The sequence below is a fragment of the Mustela erminea genome, chromosome 8 (genome assembly GCF_009829155.1).
Source record: "Mustela erminea isolate mMusErm1 chromosome 8, mMusErm1.Pri, whole genome shotgun sequence".
NCBI classification, from domain to species: domain Eukaryota; kingdom Metazoa; phylum Chordata; class Mammalia; order Carnivora; family Mustelidae; genus Mustela; species Mustela erminea.
The window spans coordinates 94,467,728-94,489,665 of NC_045621.1; the positions used below are offsets into that span (position 1 = coordinate 94,467,728).

The window sequence follows — 21,938 nt, forward strand, 5'->3', positions numbered from 1 at the left end:
CTAGCATGGGAACACTGTTTACTGGAGGTAAGCACAGAATGGGGCATGATGATTAACTTTGTTTTTACACATCTTTGTACTGACTGTTTAACTTGTGTCAACAGCATAATTTCTTTTGTAGTAAAAAATTAATGAAAATTTTTAAAAGTACATAAAGGTTACCGAAACAAAATATTATTAAGGCCAGTAATTATACATAAACAAGAATGAAGAACATATCTGTATCAATCCATATTTGTAAATTGGCCTTTACCATTAAGGAAGTATGTTCATTCAGTATGCATTTACCAAGTTTCTATCCTGGGCTGGGCCCTGCTCTAGATGCTGGAATATTCAGACAAATCTCTGCTCTGCATGTAAACACAGTGGAATATGTATGATTAAATATAATTTAGATAAGCTAGTAAATCTAGATTTATAAAGGAATGGTCTCTACAGTATTGGCCCTTGCACTGTAATGATCTGGTTAATAAGTGCCAAGAGTTGATTTTTAAGTCGGAAATCTGAAATATTATGGCAATTTGCTTATTAAATATTGCCCAGAATCAGAAACAAAATTTTCTAGAAAGAATGCTGTTATATTTTGAAAAATAACATTAGTTACAAATGTTTTTCACCCAAAGGTATCCTTAATTAATTCTGTATGACTTGTATTCCTATCTAATAACTAACATAAAAGGTACCAGAATACAAGACTGACAGGATACACATTTTTGATTTATGTGCAACTCATTCCATTTCTCACACTGGTAATCCATAGTTAGAAGAGATTAATGCTAGTTTGTTACACAGTAATAATCACTACCATCAAGTAACAGCTAGCTTATCTCAAATTTCTTTAATTCTCTTAGGTTATAGCCCTAACCTGTGAATAATTCCCAAAACTTTTCTCAAGATTCAAGCTGGAGAGGAACTTCACTTCTCTTTTAATTGCTGGGCTTCCAAGCTATTCCTCTGGCCAAGGCTAGCTCAGCAAGTTTTTGTTTTCTTGCAGAAGCAGTCCCAGGAACTAAAAGTTGGTATGGTTCTTTTCAAAGTGTAGTTGTTAGCATCTACTTGACAGCTTTTATTATTTTAATTTTTATTTAGTTTTTTAAAAAGATCTTCTTTATTTGTCAGAGAAAGAGAGAGCAAAGGCAGAGGAAGAGCTGGCAGAGGCAGAAGCAGCTCCCTGCTGAGCAAGGAGCCCAATGTAGGACTCAATCCCAGGACCCTAGGATCATGACCTGAGCCGAAGGCAGACACTTAACCAAATGAGCCACCCAGGTGTCCACACTTGACAGTTTTTAGTGCCTGCTGTCATATTTAAAGTTGAACGTGGGGGACAGTACAAAGCTGTGCTCTCATCTCTACACATACTCCTGGGGTCACCTCTCTTGCAAATCAAGGAGACAAGATTGCTTCTGTTTCAAGGTATTGATAAATATAACAAACACAGGGAAATTTAAAGTCTAAGTCATTTTATACAGGTCCTTTAAGGCTTGATCTTCCTTCAAGAATTCAAGCTTATTGAATGTCTACCCAGCATGTAGGTCTACACAAGTTAACTTATAAAAGCAGGTGTTTTTTTTTATCTCGAACAAGTCACTGTATTAATACCAACTTCCCTTAGCCTCCGTTCTACACTGGAATGATTTCTTTGGTAATTTTCTCTCAGGTAAAAGGTTATACTTTGGTTCAAAAAGTAGATAACCCATCCATTTTCAAACTGTCCATTTCACCTGCTTTAGCACAGAATTCTGCTTTTGATAGCTCTGAACCTGAACTGGCAATACAAATCCCAAATTTACAGAAATTGGGAAAAGAGGCTCAGATTGGGAATATCTTCTTATTTGGAAATTTTAAACTTCAACAACAAATGGGAAATTTGACACAATACACATTTCTATTTTCATTGTGTATTTCCTCTACCGCTAAAGAGCTGGGGCTCATTAGAATATAAAACTCCAAAGTTGCCTATGATTCACAACTAACTCACTGTTTAAAAAGCCTGCACATTTCAATCTGTGACAGCCACAGAGGTGGAAAGGACAAGGAACTATGTGAGTCATGTGTGCATGTGACAACAAATAAGATGAGAAACAAGACTGAAGAAATATGTGAGTTCTTGTGTGTGTCTGTGTGTGTGTGTGATAACAAACAAGAGTCAAGTTTCCATTCTCCCAAGTAGATTCAATGAAGCACGTCTGTCAATCCCTTTCTCACCTCTAAATACCATTATCTGTAACCATAACCAGTGACAACCTCTTATCAGCAATTAGAACACAGGTTTTCCTTCTTAAAAAGAGCAATGCTGTCCCTCTGGCGACCTCACAGGGATGTCATGAAATAAAAGACTACAGTACTTTTCTTTCTTTTTTTCTCCTTCCCTTCCTCTTTTTTTTTTTTTTTTTTTATAAGATTTTATTTATTTGACAGAGAGAGAGAGAACAGAGGGAAAGTGAGAGGGAGCAGACTCCCTGCTGAGCAGAGAGCCCAAGGTGGGGCTGGATCCCAGAACACTGAGATCATGACCTGAGCTGAAGGCAGATGCTCAACTGAGCCCCTGTAATACTTTCTGAATAATTGACTAAAGTTATCCAATTCAAAGGACGATTACTCTGTATCACATTCAGCTTATCAGAAGAGCTTCTGCTCCTCCAGTTTGAAGTAGCTGAAGTAGTAGCTTCATGACTTGCTTTTATATAAAGCCACTACTATCTTTGCTTCTCCTAAATGCCCCCCCGACCCCCGAGGCTTCCTCTTAATGATGGAAAATGAGCTCTCTAGAGCCTGAAAATTTTCAGAAAGAAATTCTGTTGCTGAGGTTATATACAAGAAGTACCTTCTTCCCCAACTCCTACAAAAGTCTTAAATAGTAAATGCTCCAACTCCAGGGTCTATGGCCAACTACTATTTCATCTGGCTAAGGGAAGAATGGCCTACTTTTAGGCACCTGAGAGAAGATGTGACCCTCCTTTAGGTTACATATGAAATGTTTGGCTTATCTTGATTTTGTTAGAAAATCCATGAGAAAAGGAGACTCTATCCCACTTTCTCAATTCTATATTATACTAGATAATGATTTCAGGTCATGCTCCTTAGTCAATTTTAAAATTAATAACAGATCATAATCCTGATAAGCAATTAGCAGCTATAGGATTAGGTTTCTTAGTTGTACTCACCTTAAATTATTTTGTTGGCCAGGTGGAATGACACTATAGTAAACTGGCATTCCTGTTGTGGGCATAGATCCTTGATTAGACTGATTAGGGAACATAACAGGCTGTTGATAAGTCTGATGGGCAATTCCTTGAGAAGTTTGAGGCAGTGAAACCTAAAATTTGAAAGACAATTTAAAGGGAAAAAGGTTCTTCAAAACCTTGCAAATGATAATGTCTCTTGCCTCCATAAACACTTCTAGTATCAACATTTAGAAATAAGCTAAAGTGCCAATAGTCATGATAAGTTAGCCACAGTACCACCACTTTATTTATGTTCCTTTCAGCCAGCTTTAGCTTTTGGCTAGCATTTAGCAACTGAACAGTAGGCAAGATGCATTAGATTATAAAAATAAAATGTGACTTACATCTTTAAGTAAAAGTTGTTTTAAAAAATAAGTGGTTTCCAAATAAGCATGATCATTTGACGTGGAAGAGTAGATAATACAGTACATCTCAGACAGAGCTAAATAAAAGGTAGGGCAGCAGTGAGATACACTGGATCAGAAAGACTGAGTTTTGGAGCTTAAGATATCTAGATGTGATATTGGCTTTATCCTTTAGCTTTCTATGAAACGTTAGGCAAATGACTTAACTATTTTGAGGTCCAACAGCTCCTTATGTGAAAAAATGAGATGCTATCCCCATCTCATGGGAGGCATTATCTCCACTGTAATCTCTGCTTGTAGGATCTTGCAGAGTAGACATCTGGTGAACAGCGGATCTTTCAGTTCTGTTTTCTGTATTATCTACATAGAACCCGCATGAACAGAATGGATTTTTCAGGTCTCTGGTTTCTAAAATAGAAACCACAGACACAATGGACTCTTCTGTTGTTGTTTTTTCTATTGCAATGGGTTCTTAATTTATAAATGGGTTATAACATTACAGGTGGATTATACTGATTTTGGTAAATAAGGCCAATACAAAAGCTTCTGATGGTTATGATGATGATGATGTTAGCAACTGTAGTAGCAATAACAGATGATACTGATGATAATGCAAATTAACATTACTAAGTATTTATTTATCACCATGCATCAGGTTCTGTTCTAATAACTTTATGCATGTTATAATATTAAGTCTTCCTAATAACTATAAAAAGGTACTTTTATCATCCCTATTTTATAGATGGGGAAAACTGAGGTTAAGTAACTTGTCCAAGGTTGTATGGCTAGTAAGCAGGGAAGTTAAGATTTGAAACTATACCTTCTGGCTCCAGAGCTTCAGCTCTTTAACCATTTCATTATTCTCTATACCTGGCTTCCATGATTTAGAAGGTGATTAACTTCTAATAAGTCTTGTTTCTGAAATGCAAACTAGTCTTTTCAAAACACACAGTAATCCCTTAATTACTTTCAATTTGGCTCAGTTATTGCAAAGAGGAAGTTATTCATTTGATGTATCCAACTCTGTATAACATAATATATATCAGTCTTTTGTGCCTACTGTGGGAGTGTAACATTCTAAGATTATTATTTCTGATTGTATCTAAGTTAATATATACTCAATGCAGATCCAAGGACAATGACACAGTTCAATCCAGACAATTAAGCTATAGAACAAATCTGTAACTAGTGGTAAAGAAAAGCTAAAAAAGAGAGGGAACAGTGTGTGAGACATATGGCCACCAAATACAGTTTACTGAGGACAGATGATTTTTCTGACTTAGTTTTTAGACAGCATTTTATCCCTCACTCAGCCTCTCTACCAGAGGTAGCAGGAATTATAAAGCAGGCTCTAATTGCCCTACAGGGCCACCCTTCTCATAGTCTTTTACCCAGTATGACGATTATATAAAATACTTTGAGAAATGATTTATAACTTATTAAAAAAGTACACTATAGAAATTTTAATTATTGTCTTAGTTCTGATACATTTCCAGTATCTAGCTTAAAAAAAAAACCCCAAACCCTACATTAACAAGTCTATAATTTATTTAAAAATTGTATTTCTTGCACTAGACCGTGAATCCCTAGAAGTAAAGGGCAGATCTTAGTTTCACAGTACCTGGACATCTAACCGGTGCTCAATGTACTGGGCTAGGTAGCACAACCAAGGTCCTTGACAGAAGAGATTTCCTGGCCTGGTACTGATCCTCTCTAATGTCTAGCTATGGAGAAGAAGGGAATGGGCAGTCTCATGTGCCTGGGCTCAAGCACAGAGGATAAGGAAGCATGGAGATGGGAGAGAAAACAAAGATGCAAAATCTGGTTTTATGCTCCATCTTTTCTTTTTTCCTTAGCTGCTTTCTATTAGTAAGAAACTAGAAAACTAGACAAACAGATATATATATATATAAATTTTTTTTTTTTTTTACTAGACATACCCTTAGAGCTCACTAGTCCCTGACAGTTCCATAGTTTACATTTAATTCCAATTTAAAATTTCTGGAATTACACAAAATATGCTAGCATCTTTACTCATATCCCTTCCCATCCCCAGGATTTCTTCTTAACGAATTTATGCCCATAATTTTGTTTTAAGAGACAGTTAAAGGTTTTTATTTTTCTAGAGAACTTCTACATTTAGGTTCCTAATCTATTCATGGCTCTACTTCATAATCCCTTTAGTTATGGGTCCGTGCACTATCATCAACTTGTTTACATGTACATTTATCTTCCTAACTAGACTGTCTTTACCTTGTTGAGATGAATGAAGACAGTCTCTGATTTCTTAGCATTAGGTTCAGCTATGGAAAACCATGAGGCCTATTTGCAAGTAATTCCAAAAAAACCCCCCTCATTTGCAAGTAATTCCAGAAAGATGATAGAAGAATAAAACAAATTTCTGAAAATATGCCATATTATACTAGATATATTTCACTTATTCATGGAACAATAGATATTTCCACTTTAGAACTGTAAGTTAAAATCCACATTTTTAATACATGATATCATATACATGATATGCCATTCTTTTTTGGGACTGAGGTGAGGAAAAAGACCAGTTCCAGCATGGAAAACAACATTCTTCTCTATAAACACTCATTTATAGTTTGTACTCTACCTCACTCTTTTAGATACCTATCTCTACCATTATTTTCCCTCTCATTCCACTCTTCCCTCAAAAGAGACTTTATAAGAAGCTGAAGAATAGAATAAGATACTTTCTTATTATACATTTATATCATTGGAAACACAGACAATGCCAAATAAAATTTACTTGCTACTATCAATGTGGTTAATATTGTAGTTCACATATAATTTTTAATAAAAATTACAGAAGTGAATGAATAAAGCAGTACATGAGGGTAAAACAAAGCTGCTATACTAATAAAACTCTTGAGACCATAAAGTTATGTATCACACAAGCATTTTCTCTATATTAACATGAGAGGAGATGAACTGTGGCTATACATTTTATTTATTCCAAATCTCCTCCACCCAAAGATGGCAACCGTGACAACATACCTGGTATGATGGCACTGAAGGATATGGGATGACTACTCCTTGGATCTGATTTCCAATGCTGTTGGGCTGGCCACCAACTAGGCTCTGACTCTGGGGTTGCTGAACTCCAACTAGTCCTTGGTAGTTTTGCTGGTGGTTGGGTATAACTTGATAACCTGTAATGGCACAATGAGTTAAGCCCTGCCTTGAATTTATTTATTTATTTTTTTATCTAATAGAATGTTTTTGTGTTTTAAGCAAATATTTTTGTGTTTTGAAATGACAAAATTCTGTTAAAATAACAAATCTTAAAAACCCTCCATCATGAGAGCTAACTTTTAAAGGGTTTACTGTATAGGTAGCTCCCAGCTATATTTTTCCCCACTTAAAATACATTCAAGTAAATTTTGTGTACAAAGATTTCCTTTATAGTTGAGGAAATTTATATGGTCACAGATTTGGTTTATAGACAATTAGTTTCTGAGGACCAGTACTGGCTACATAATTGCCTAGTACCTAGGCAAGAGGAAAATGCAGGACGGCTTGTTAAAAATTACTGAGTATTTTGAGTTGGTAAGAGCAGAACATTAAACCAAACACAGGGCCCTCCCTGTGTTAGATCAGAGAGTGCATGCCCAGGAAGCTGGCCCTTCTGAATACCAAAAGCAGGAAAGAAGAGAACTACTTTTACAGAATGGTTGTCACACTAAAATAGGAATCCTTATATTAGGAATGTGTCAAGAGCACAAGGAAAATGGAGTCATTTAGCAAATTTTTAGATTATTTCCTTATTATATTACTAAGGTCACTTGGCAGAGAAACAGATCATTAAAGAGATTAAGTAATTTGACTGAAGTCATGAATCAGACACCTAAGGGACAACTCTTCTCTAAACTAAAGGCACTGGTAGTAATTTACTACTTAAGTATTTACTACTTAAGAGTTACTTAAGTAGTAAATTGAGAGTATAAATTTACTTTTTAAAATAAAAAGCAATTATTTATTTAAATAAAAACCCACAATGATAAGCTTTGAGTAGTGAATTAAGAATTGTATTTAAAAAAAGAAAGAAAAGAGGAATTGTATTTTGTTTCTTGACCCCAAGAGGATTCCTTTTAGGTAAACCAATTATCTCAAAACTTATGTAAATTACTAGACGTTATCAGAAATCATTTTTTTCTTTCTTAAAAGAAACCAGATAAAAATAACTAACCATCCAGCTTCAGGGTATTTAAAAAAGTTTCTACAAAAGATGAACAAAACTATAGTATTGTCTATACAAACTTTCACAACTAAATGTCAGTTAAATGATTTCTCTGGTAATACCATAAATATATCTCACTATCTTATAAATATCGGTACATTTCTATGTTTATTAATCCCCAAAGCAACAGAAATGGCAAAGATCGCATCTCAGCTATTTAACTATAGACAACAGCATCACTGTAGCTGCCTTGAAGTCTCAATGATTCTGCTCAATGACTAAATAATTTAATAAAGTCTAGGATCAACCTTCTCTAAAGATAGAAATACAAAGCATATTTGTTAACTAAAGAACATATTAACACCAACAAAATAAAAATGCAGTTATAGTGAACTATTATTTACAGTGAAGGGTTTTGTAAAATTATGCTATCTCTATGGCAATAGTGCATTATGGCCATGTTACAAATGACAAATCGAACTTAGTACAAAAAATTTAAATTCTAATCCTAGTCAGTAATGAAGTGATTGATAATATGCTATTTCCTCAACTTTTCTGTGAATGTATTTTCTGTAATACTTAAACTTGTAGGCAGAGAAAGAACCAGGGGAAGCTCATTTCTTGCCCTTTAGTCTTAACAATTAACAGTCAGCCCTCTTTTCAGTTTATCAAATCACGTGTACTTCAAATTCATGCTCTAACTTCCAAACACCATGAAAACACACATTGACACATTTCCACTCCTAGGAACATAAAGAGCAGGAATGGAAATGGGATGTGAAGATACAACCTTTCCTTGTGTTGGAAACACTACCTCAGAACATACACATAGAGAAGCATAAACTGTAGTTTCAGAATTTGGGCTCAGCTCTAAGTAAATTACAATGGTCTTATGAGAATACAGTTCACTACAATTGAAAAGAAAAATGTAGAAACCTGGCAGAATTCACTGTAACATAACCTGACTTAAAATACCTTGACTTATACAGTCACATCCCCCCAAGGAACTTCAGCTATTTCTCATACTACCCTTGTAGTTTATTCAAAGTACTTTTAAAGTTATAGCTTACCTTTGCAATATAACTTTGAAAAAAAAATGTCAATGCATGGGCAAATGTGGCTCTGATCTCCTTTACTTAACTTTACTAATTTTTGGAGATTCACATTGGAGCCTTGGAGCATTGGAGAATTTTTCATATGAAAAAAAAGTCTGACAGAAAACTTTTAATAAATAGTTATAGATTCCATGTCACAGGATACTACATTATAGAATTTGCACCAGTAAGTTTCCAGTGGTATTTTAGATTTCCTAATGCAACCAAATCCCAATCAATATCCATGTCACAGTATTATCTCCACACAAACATCACGCACATTTTCAAAACATGACAACATAACATGAAATCTAAAATATCTGATTCTAGCACCTCACCATTTGTAACAGATGGTAGTATGTTGTAAACCCGGGGTGTGACTGGTGGGTGATATAAAGTTAAGTAATGTCCGTATCTTTGAATTAGGTATGCTTAGCCCTGACACTGCTATTAGAACAGCAGTATAAATAGGACTTAGGAAAATAGGAGGGAGAAATTAACCCTGACAGAGGTAGACATTTGAGCTTGGACTTAAAAAAAAATGATAGAAAAGAAGTATAAAATGAATAATATCTGTGGGGAAGAGTAGAAGAGTTGTGAGAACACAAAGTTCTAGATATGAAAGACTTGGAAAATAGAACAATGTCTAAATATTAGTACTTCATTCAAAAGTAGCATAAATACACTGGTAGCATATTCCTAAAACAATAGTGGAGCTATTAAAAACAAAAATGTCAAACACTTTAAAAGAAAATATATTTCCTAAGAAGCTCATATTAATCTTCACAGAATTTTGTTCATTTCCTTATTTCCAGACATTTTAAAAGCTATAGGTAACCCTCCTAAGTGATTTTTGCTGCATTATACCCTCCAAGCAGCTGGACAGGGATGGGAGGCACTCCAAAGTGACTCCTGCCTTGGGGAGAGGGGAAGATAACCAAACAAACTAGCTCCACTGCAGCCCCAGCAGATGGAATGGGGGCAGACATCTGATCTGCCAGTCACACCCACCAACAAAAACCTCTCAGGGGCAGCACAAGAAGAGAGCCCTGCAGTTTGGGATCACTGCAGCCATGCCAGACAAATTGGAGGCAGGGATCTAGTCTGACTGCTGGCCCCACCTACCTACAAAAGCCTCTCAGGGGACCCTGCAGGTTGGTGCTATTGTAGCCACAGTGAATTGGATGAGGGCAGGCATCTGGTCTGATTGGTGAGAATGCCCAACTACAAGCCCACAGTGGCCCTAATCTTTGCCCTAAATAGCACAGGGACTAAATCCTGTCCACAGCATGCAAGGTGGGCCATTGTAGCTAAGAGAAGTGAAGATAAATGTGGCTCAGATACAACAGCAGAGAACACGCAACCCATGGAGGAGACACCCTGAAGAACCTGGTTCAGGTAAACAGGAGACACTGTGCAACAGGGCACTGCCCTTCTTCATAAGGCTACTACTTTAAAGATCAGGAGACATAGCTCACCTTCCTAATACATATAAACAAACACAGAGTTATACAAAACGAGGAGAATAAAATATGTCCCAAATTAAAGAACAGGACAAAATCGCAAAAAAAAGAGATAAATGAAAGTGAGATCAGCTATATTCCTGGATAAAGAATTCAAAGTAATGTACTTTGTAATAATACAAAGATACTAACTGGACTTGGAGAAAAAAAAGGGACAAACTCAGTGAGAACTTCAACGAAGAGAAAATAATAATAAGGGGAAAAAAAAAACCAAAAAACCCGGTCAGAGATGAAGAATTCAATAACTGAAATGAAAAATATACTAGAAGGAATCAACAGATTAGAGGATGCAGAAAAACAGATCATTAATCTAGAAGGCAGGGTAATGAAAATCAAAAAGAAAAAATAACAATAAAAAATGAGATTATAAGGGAGCTCAGCAACATCATCAAGTGTAATAATATTTGCATTTTTGGGATCCCAGAAAGAAATGAGAGAGGAAAGGAGGCAGAAAATTTATCTGAAGAAAAAAATAGCTGAAAAATCCCCAAATCTGAGGCAAGAAATATATATTTAAATCCAGAAGGCAGAGGGCCCCCAACAATATCAACCCAAGGAGGTTCACACCAAGATACTTAGTAGTTAAAAGCAGTGATAATGAGAGAATTTTAAAAGCAGCAACAGAAAAGAAAATAGTTTCTTAGGAGGGAAATCCCAGAAGACCAATAAGCTGATTCTTCAGCAGAAACTTTGCAAGCCACAGTGACATGATACACATCAAAGTACTGAAAGGAAAAAACCACCAACAAGAACACTTTGCCTAGGCAAGATTATCACTCAGAATAAAAAGAGAGAGAGTTTTACAGCCAAATAAATGTTAAAGGAATTCATCACCATTAAACCAGACTTACAAGAGAAGTTAAAGGGGATTCTTTCAGTGGAAAGAAAGCCATAATTAGTAGTAACAACATTATGAAAGAATAAAATATCATCAGTAAATATAAACACTATAAAAGTGGTAGATTGGGGTGCCTGGGTGGCTCAGTGGGTTAAAGCCTCTGCCTTCGGCTCGGGTCATGATCCCAGGGTCCTGGGATCGAGCCCCGCATCGGGCTCTCTGCTCGGCGGGGAGCCTGCTTCCTCCTCTCTCTGCCTGCCTCTCTGCCTACTTGTGATCTCTGTCTGTTAAATAAATAAAATCTTTAAAAAAAAAAAAAAGTGGTAGATTAATCACTTATAAAATCATTACAGAGGTTAACGTGCAAAAAAAATTACATTAAATTCTATCTATAAAAAGCATTCAAGGGATCCACAAAGTAAAAGGATGTAAAATATGACATCATATACATAGAATGTAGGTGCGAGGGGATTCTAGGTTGGTTCTCTTACAACAGGTTTAAAGTTAAATGGACATCAATGTGATACAGACTGCTACATGCATATGATGTAAATAAGAACCTAATGGTAACCACAAAGCAAAAACCTGCAATAGATAAATAAAATAAAAGGAAAGGAATCTAAGCATTTCACTGAAGAAAACCAGCAAACCACAAGGGAAGAGAGCAAAAGAAGAAAGGAAAAGAGAAGAACTACAAAAACAACCATAAAACAAGTAACAAAATAACTGGAAGTATATACCCATCAATAACTACTTTGAATGTAAATAGACTAAATGTACCAATCACTCAATGAACATAGGGTGAATGAGTGGATAAAAAAGCAAGATCCTTGGGGCGCCTGGGTGGCTCAGTGGGTTAAGCTTCCACCTTCAGCTCAGGTCATGATCTCAGGGTCCTGGGATCGAGCCCCGCATCGGGCTTTCAGCACAGCGGGGAGACTGCTTCCCCCCAACCCCTGACTACTTGTGATCTCTATCTGTCGAATAAATAAAGAAAAATCTTAAGAAAAAAAAAAAAAAAAAGCAAGACTCTGGGATGCCTGGGTGGCTGATCTGGTTAAGCACCTGCGACTCAGGTCATGATCCCAATTTCCTGGCATCAAGTCCCACACTGGGCTCCTTGCTCAGCAGGGAGCCCGCTTCTCCCTTGACCTATGGCACTCCCTGCTTGCACTGACAAACGAGTAAATAAAATCTTCAAAAAAAAAAAGCAAGACCCATGTATATGACGTCTACAAGAGACTCACTTCAGATCTAAATAATCATGCAGATTTAAAGTTAAGGGATACAAAAATAGTTACCATGCAAAAGAAGTGAAAAAAAAAAAGCTGGGGTAGCAATACTTACATAGGACAAAATAGTCTTTAAAACAAAGACTGTAACATGAGACAAAGAAATACACTACATCATGACAAAGGGAACAATCCCACAAGAGAATATAACAATTGTAAATATTTATGCACCCAAGATGGGAATATCTAAGTACATAAAGTAACTATTAAGAGACAGCAAAGAAGAAACTGACAGTAATACAATAATAGTAGGGGACTATAACACGCCATGTACATCAATGGATAGATCATCCAGACAGAAAACAAGGAAGCAGTGGCTCTGAATGACACATTGGATCAGTTGGACCTATCAGATATATTCAGAACATTTTTTCAAAAAACAGTGTAACATACATTGAAGTGCACATGAAACAGTCTCTAGAACAGATCACTTTGTTATACCACAAAACAAGTTTCGGTAAATTGAGAAAAACAGAAAACACATCATGCATCTTTTCTGACTACAATGGTATGAAACTAGAAATCAATTATAAGAAAAAGTCTAAAAAGAACATGAGGGGCGCCTGGGTGGCTCAGTGGGTTAAGCCGCTGCCTTCGGCTCAGGTCATGATCTCGCGGTCCTGGGATCGAGTCCCACATCAGGCTCTCTGCTCAGCAGGGGCCTGCTTCCCTCTCTCTCTCTCTGCCTGCCTCTCCATCTAGTTGTGATTTCTCTCTGTCAAATAAATAAATAAAATCTTTAAAAAAATAAAATAAAATAAAATAAAAAGAATATGAATACATGGAGGCTAAATAACATCCTATGAAACAACAGATGGCTCAACCAAGAAATCAAAGAGGAAATAAAAAAATACACAGAGACAAATGAAAATGAAAACACAATGGTCCAAAATCTTTGGGATGCAGCAAAAACTGTTCTAAGAGGGAAGTTTACCACCGTACAAGCCTACTTCAAGAGGCAAGAAAAATTTCAAATAAAAAACCTAATCTTAGGGGCGCCTGGGTGGCTCAGTGGGTTAAGCTGCTGCCTTCGGCTCGGGTCATGATCTCAGGGTCCTGGGATCGAGTCCCGCATCGGGCTCTCTGCTCGGCGGGGGGCCTGCTTCCCTTCCTCTCTCTCTGTGATCTCTTCCCTTCCTCTCTCCTGCTGTGATCTCTCTCTGTCAAATAAATAAATAAAATATTAAAAAAAAAAAAAAAACAAAAAAACCTAATCTTAGACCTAAAAGAGCTAGGAAAAGAATAAACACAGCCCAAAGCCAGCAGAAGGAAGGAAATAATAAGGATTAGAGATTAATAGAGTTGAATAGAAATGATATAGAAACTAAAAACACAACAGATCAGTGAAACCAGAAGCTGATTCTCTGAACAGATACCCAGATTCATAAAGAATGAGAGAGAGACAGAGAGAGAGAGAAAGGACTTAAATAAAATCCAGAAATGAAGGAGGAGAAATAACTGACAGCTACAGAAATACATAGGATTATAAAAGAATATTATAAAAAATTACATGCCACAAATTGCACAGTCTGGAAAGAATGGATACACTCTAGAAACACATAATCTTCTAAAATGAAATTAGGAAGAAATAGAAAATTTGAACTTCTCAATTACTAGTAATGAAAATTGAATCAGTAATCAAAAAACTGCCCCAAAACAGAACTCCAGGACCAGATGGCTTCACAGGGGAATTCTATAAAACATTATTTATTTATTTATTTATTTATTTATTTTAAAAGATTTTATTTATTTGAGAGAAAGATAAAAAAGGGATGTGAGAGAGAGGGATCACAGGCAGAGGGTAGGTGTAAAGGGAGAAGACCCCCTGCTGGGCAGGGAGCCTGAAGCAGGACTCAATTCCAGAACCCTGGCATCATGACCTGAGCTGAAGTCAGAAGCTTAATCCACTGAGCCACCTGGGTGCCGTCTACCAAACATTTAAAGAAAAATTAATACTTGTTCTTCTCAAATTACTCCAAAAAAAAGAAGAAGAAGGAAAGTTACTAAGTTCATTGTATGAGGCCAGAACTACTCTGATACAAAAACTAGATACACTAAAAAAAAAAAAAAAAAAAAAAAAGAAAGAAAAGAAAAAAGAAAAATACTGGCCAGTATCCCTGATCAACACAGATATAAAAATTTCAACAAAATATTAGCAAACCAAATCCAACAATACATTTAATAAAAAATCATTCACCAGTGTAGAGTGTAACTTATTACAGGGATGGAAGGGTGGTTCAATATTTGTGAATCGATCAATGTGATATATCGTATTAAGACAAAGGATGGGGCGCCTGGATAGCTCAGTGGGTTAAAGCCTCTGCCTTTGGCTCAGGTCATGATCCCAGGGTCCTGGGATCGAGGCCCTCATCGGTCTCTCTGCTCAGCGGGGAGCCTGCTTCCTCCTCTCTCCCTCTGCGTATTTGTGATCTCTGTCTGTCAAATAAATAAATAAAATCTTAAAAAAAAAAGAGAGAGGATAAAACCACATTATTCATCTCAGTGAATGCAGGAAAAGCATTTGATAAAGGACAACTTCCATTCATGATAAAAACTCTCAACAAAGTAGGTTTAGCGGGAACATACATACATAATAAAGCCCACATATGAAAACCCCACAACTAACATCTCACATATTTAGTGGCGAAAAATGGAGCTTTTCCTCTAAGATCAGGAACAAGACAAGGATGTTCACTCCCACTACTCTTAATCAACAAAGTAATGGAAGCTCCAGCCCCAGCAGTTAGACAAGAAATAAAAGGCACCCAAATTGGAAAGGATAAGTAAAATTTTCACTCTTGCAGATGACATAATATTATACAGAGAATACCCTGAAAATCCCACCAAAAAGCTACTAGAACTGATAAATGAGCTTAGTAAGGACACAGGATATAAAAGCAACTTACAGAAATCTGCTGTATTACTATACACTAATAATGAAGTAGCAGAAAGAGAAATTAAGAAAACAATCTCACTTATAATTGCTTTAAGAAGAGTAAATAAACTTAATTGAGAAGGTCAAAGACTTATACTTTGAAACTACCAAACGTTGTTAAAGAAATAAAAAATGACACAAATGGAAAGATATTCCATGATCATGGATTAGAAGAATCAATATTGTTAAAATGTCCATACTACCTAAAACAACCTATATACCAAGATACCAAAAACATTTTTTACAAAAGTAGAATAAATAATCTGAAAATCTGTATATAACCAGAGAAGACCCTGAATAGCCAAAACAATCTTGAAAAAGAACAAAGCTGGAGGTATCACATTCCTAGATTTCAAACTATAGTATAAATCTCTAGTAATGAAAATAGTATGGTACTGGCACACAGACAGAAACAGAATAGAAAGCCCAGAAATATATTATACTTACATGCTCAATTTATGTATGACAAAGGAGACAAGAACATACAATGGGAAAAAGTCTCTTCAACAAATGATCCTGGGAAAACTGGAAAACTACATGCAAAAGAATAAAACAGGACCATTTTCTTATCCCAAACACAAATAAGCTTAAAATGAATTAGAGTTGTAAGTATGAGACCTGAAACCATTAAAATTGTAGAAAAAAAATGCAGTAATTTTTTTTCTTTTTTTAAAAGAGTTTACCTAACTCATTTTTAAAAAGTAATTTCTACAGCCAATGTGGGGCCCAAATTCATGACCCTGAGATTAAAAGTCACATGCTCTACTGACTAAGTCAGCCAGGCTCCCCACAGGCTACTAATTTCTTCTTTGACATTGCCCTTAGAAACATTTCTCTAGATAGGTCTCCCTGGGCAAGAGAAACAGCAAAATTAAATGATTGGGACTATACCAAACTAAAAAGCTTCTGCACAGCTAAGGAAACCATTAACAAAACAAAAAAGTAACCTACTGAACAAGAAAAGATATTTGCAAATGATCTATCTGGTAAGGGGTTAATACCTAAAATATATAAGAAACTTATACAAGTTAACAACAAAACCCTCAAAAAATCCAATTACAAAATGGCAGAGGACATGACAGGCATTTCTCTAAAGAAGACATCCAGATGGCCAACAGATACATGAAAAGATGCTCAACATCACTCATCATCAGGGAAATGCAAATCAAAACAACACTGAGATATCACCTTACACTTGTCAGAATGGCTAAAATCAAAAACACAGGAAATAAGGGTTGGAGAGAATGCAGAGAAAAAGGAACCTTTGCACACTGTTGGGAGGAATGTTAACGGTGCAGCCATTGTGGAAAATAGTATGGAGGTTCTTCAAAAAATTAAAAATAAAATTACTATATGATCCAGTAATTCCACTACTGGGTATTTACCTGAAGAAAATGAAAACAGTAATTCAAAAAGACATATGCACCCCTATGTTTACTGCAGCATTGCTCACAATAGCCCAGATAAGAAGGTAACCCAAACGTCCATTGATAGATGAGTGGATAAAGAAGATGTGGTATGAAATATGTACACCATGGACTATTACTCAGCCGTAAAAACAAATGAAATCTGCTATTTGCTACAACACGGGTACACCCAGAGAGTACAATGTTAGGTGAAATAAGTCAGTGAGAAAAAGATGGATATCATACAATTTCACTCCTATGTGGAATCTGGAAAACAAAACAAAGGAACGAACTGAAAGATTGAAACAAAAAACCAGACTCTTAAATAAAGAGAATAAACAGGTGGTTATGAGAGGGGAGGTGGCTGGCAGGATGGGTGAAATAGGTGAAGGAGTACAGGATCAGGAGTACAGGTATCTTGATGAACACTGAGTAATGTACAGAACTGTTGAATTATTATATTGCACGCATGAAACTAATGACACTGTATGTTAATTATATAAAATTCATCTCTTTAATTGTTTTCTCATGTGTATGCCTTAATAAACAAAAAATGAAATGCTGGGCTTTTTAAGAGTAAGTTAGAAACTTTAACATCTCCCTTCCCCACTTCCATTAAAAACAAAGAAACCCATATCAGCTATTGCAGAGCTAAGCCAGTAAGTGTGCACTCAATATTTACAATCACTGAATAGATAATAGAGAAAAACATATTCTTAGCAGAATAGAATAAAAATAATATATGTTTCTAAATGAAACCAGAAGATTACTACGCATGCTGACAGACAGACTGAGAATGGTGTTTTTCATTCTCCATGTTCAGCAAATGGCTCGGTAAGCAAAAGCTGAACTTAAAGTTTTAAGGTTGCGTTTAAAATAAGGTTAAACACATTTAATTGCCATTTCATTAAAATGAAAGTTGACTGCATGATTACCAATCAACTCAGTGAATTCATGAATTTTGGGTCGCTCACAAGTCCTCTCCTTAGAAACTGCACTGCAGCTGAAATGCAGATTTCATGTCATTTACCCCAAACTGTTTACTTGATAAGGAATAACACAAAACTGTTCTGATTCACATTTAATATATAGTTTGAAACAAAAAGGTTTTATTCCAATATTTCTGAGTAAGTCTGGACATTTAAGACATCTCTTAAAAAAAGGCTTACTTACACGATTATACTATAGGTTTTTACAGTAGAACATTTGGAAAATACAAAAAAGGAAAAAGCTACTATGGAAAAAACCATTTCTGTAAGACAATTACTCACAGATAATCACCATTTACATGTATATATAGTTAGCCTTATTTCCATGCAGATATAAATATCCACTTACATTATTTATAGAAATGGCATACAAACTGTTTTAAAACCTTTTTCATAGCTATCGATAAGATTAACAAATTTATAAAAATGATGGGAAGTCAATCAGAGAAAGACAACTATCATATGATCTCATTCACATGTGAAGTTTAAGAAACAAAACAGAAGATCATAGGGGGAAGGGAGGGAAAAATAAAATGAAATCAGAGAGGAAGACAAACCATAAGAGACTCTTAATTATAGGAAATAAACTGAGGGGCGCCTGGATGGCTTAGTTGTTAAGCGTCTGCCTTCCGCTCAGGTCCTGATCCTAGGGTCCTACGCTGAGCCTCACATCAAGCTCCCTGCTCAGTGGGGAGACTGCTTCTCCTTCTCCCACTCCCTCTGCCTGTGTTCCCTGTCTTGCTGTATCTCTCTGTCAAATAAATAAGTAAAATCTTTAAGAAAAAAAAAAAAGGAAATAAACTGAGGGTTGCTGGAGGGGAGGCGGCAGGGGGACTAGGTAACTGGGGGATGTAATGAGCACTGGGTATTATATAAGCTTGATGAACCATTTAACTCTCCTTCTGAAACTAATAATATACTATATGTTAATTGAATTTAAATAAAAACAGTAACAAAAAAAGATGGGAAGGAAAAGGAAATTTTTTAGAACATATTTAGACCTCAAGTTAACAATCCAAGGATGAGAAAAGGAGTCATCTGATGTGAACTCTGTTGTATTTTAAGGAAAAGGCATGTGTTAAGAAGCTAACAAGACAAAAGGACTAAATATTTTAGAACCAACTATGTCAGTATCCTCCGGCCACTCTGGAATTCAGACCAAACACAAATTTAGCCCCAAATTCCTATGCCTTTTCATTTAGAATACTACATAATGTTCATTTTTTTTTTTTTTATAGCACCACAAAGTAACATTAGTAGCTAACACTTACATGACATTTATTAGGTTTTGGGTACTGTTCTAAGTACTTTGTATATGAAGTGAGATGAAGAAACAAAACAAAGAGGTTCACACCTTGCCCAAGGTTACCTCCTGGTAAGTTAAAAGTGGGATTTCCACATAGTAGTCTGATTCTAAAATTTACTTTTCTTAGGTACAAATGTTGAAGTAGAAAGAGTATTAGGGTAATACTGCTCAAATAAGTGGAACACTATACACTTGATCTCCTTCCATTTTTTCAGTATTTTGGTTAATGAAGGCTTTTACTGTAGTTTAAGATACTTAAGTTTCATGATAATTATAGGAAAAAAATATTGCAAATAGTCAATCAACCAGGGAACCTCTTTCACTTGAATTTAAGATTATTTGTATATATAAATGTGATTATCCAAAATAAGAATCAGAGTGAAAGTTGTTGAAGAGTTAGTGCAGATGGTAGTTAGATAAACTTGGAGCTAAAAAAAGACTATATATCAAAGAGTTTAAACAATCAGCCCATAATGCCCTCCCCTTGGAATGTATTCTCCTTTAGTTGTTTTGCCCATTACTCTCAAGATGCGTAGTTTGTGACTTCTGTATTTCAAGGTTACACTTCCTTGCCTTATTATAATTAGATCTCACATGTATATGAAACAGTTGGGAAGAGGAAAAGGAGGCTCAAATGGTGACATGTTTCTGGTTCTTGTCCTTTGATCTGTGTACTTTCACCCCAATCTTCAATGTTTCTTGTTGGTGTTTAGCTTTGCTATTTTGTTTCAAAGGCTGACTTTGCTCAAAATGTATATTCTGTTGCTATATCCCATATGAGTGCACACAAGATTTAACAGAATGTTCATAACCTGGTTCTCTTCTCTGCAAAGTTGACTTGTTTTGCTAAGAAATCAGACTTTACCTAGTGGGGTAGGTAAAGTTTTTTTTTAAATGCTAAACTGTAACAATTTTCACTTTTTTTTTTTTTTAAAGATTTCATTTATTTATTTGACAGACAGAGATCACAAGTAGGCAGAGAGGCAGGCAGAGAGAGGAGGAAACAGTCTCCCTGATGAGCATTGAGCTCGATGTGATCCCACGACACTCAGGCTTTAACCCACTGAACCACCCAGGTGTTAAAGCTAGATTTAACCCGGATGCCTGTGTACAAAGGGCAATGTTCTGTAGGTTAAGCCTTAAGTTCTTGTGAAGCAATGATTCTTTTCTATACAGAGTAGCTTTACATTAACGTTTATGTTTGAGGCAAGAAAACTCACCAGGTATGAACCACATTGGGCAGGAAGCTGTCAGGACCTAACGAATCTTTCTAGGCCTGTCATGGCTGAAAAAAAGTATCATTTAACATTTGATACTCTGTATGACTAGCTCCCCAGCAGGGAAATTCTACTGGTAATTTGAAGAGGTACCTGAACGTTTTTTTAGGCGTCACAATGAGATGTTTGACCATTCATTTCAATAATGAAAACAAAAAACCTACAACCTAGTAAATAGTTGAAAAGTATATAATTTTTTTTTTTTTAAGATTTTATTTGTCAGAGAGAGAGAGCGCACAAGCTGGGGGAGTGGCAGATAGAGGGAGAAGTGGGCTCCTTGCTAAGCAGGGAGGCAGCCATGGAGCTAGATCCCAGGAACCTGGGATCATAACCTGGGTCTAAGGCAGATACTTAACTGACTGAGCCACCCAGACACCCCAAAAGTATATAATTTTAGAGTATATTCTCTAAAGAGCAGGATATTAAAAGTTGCAAAAAGACTGGGGTCTGGCTGGCTCAGTCAGAAGAATGTGTGACATTTGATTTCGGGGTCATGAGTTCAAGCCCCATGTTGGGTGTAGAGATTACTTAAAAAAAAAAAAAGATTTGAAAAAAAGATTAATTGACTTTTTTGGGTGATGTAAGACCACGGGAACTATGTTGGTTAAAGTTACTATAACTGCAGGGAAAACTAGAAATATTCAGTTAGAAAGCACTAAAAACAGAAAAATTCACCACATCATTCTACTAATCAAAGATAAGAACCTTACCACTGTCCATGCAAGACAAAGTCATTAATTTATTATTATTAGCAACATAATATAATCACAAGTATGCCTCACTTTATGCACACTTGGTAAATAAAATTTACATTTAAAATAACTATTCAAGGGCGCCTGGTGGCTCAGTGGGTTAAGCCTCTGCCTTCAGCTCAGGCCATGATCCCAGGGTTCTGGGATCGAGTCCCGCGTCGGGCTCTCTGCTCAGCGGGGAGCCTGCTTCCTCCTCCGTTCTCTCTCTGCCTGCCTCTCTGCCTACCTGTGATCTCTCTCTCTCTGCCAAATAAATAAATACAATCTTTAAAAATAAAATAAAATAAAATAACTATTCAAGTTGCTCACAAATTCCTCTGAACCTGTGTTTAAGCAAAGGAATCTCAGGCTGCAGAGCATCAACTGTTACAGCACAGTATTTAGTAAAGAAGTGGCACTGTGGTCCAAGTTCATTATGTAAATTCAGTCTAAAGGATAGTTCTGATAGTTTAGAAGGTATAGTTTGAAGATCAACAAGTATGAGGAAAAAAAACCAGTGATCTAGAAAAGAGGGAGAAAGCTGAAGACTAGAAAAAGGAAGTAGATTCCCAGAGAATGAAAAGTACCATTAGGTTGCTGGAAGGGAGGTGGGCAGGGGGATGGGTTAAATAGGTGATGGGTAGAGACCCCTGCCTGGCTGGCTCAGTCAGAAGAGCATGTGACTCTTGGTCCCAAGGTTGTGAGATCCAGCCCCATGCTGGGTATAGAGATGACTTTTAAAAAAAATAGG

The 21,938-nt window shown here is 36.2% G+C and overlaps 1 protein-coding gene across 1 annotated transcript in view; it reads right to left on the minus strand.

Annotated features, from left to right (window-relative positions):
• The window catches only part of R3HDM1 (R3H domain containing 1), a 203,944-nt gene that overhangs the window by 46,922 nt on the left and 135,084 nt on the right, over positions 1 to 21,938 (minus strand). The window contains 2 exon segments of the mRNA XM_032353828.1: positions 3,165 to 3,316; positions 6,614 to 6,768. Of these exon segments, the coding sequence (XP_032209719.1) occupies positions 3,165 to 3,316; positions 6,614 to 6,768 (307 nt within the window).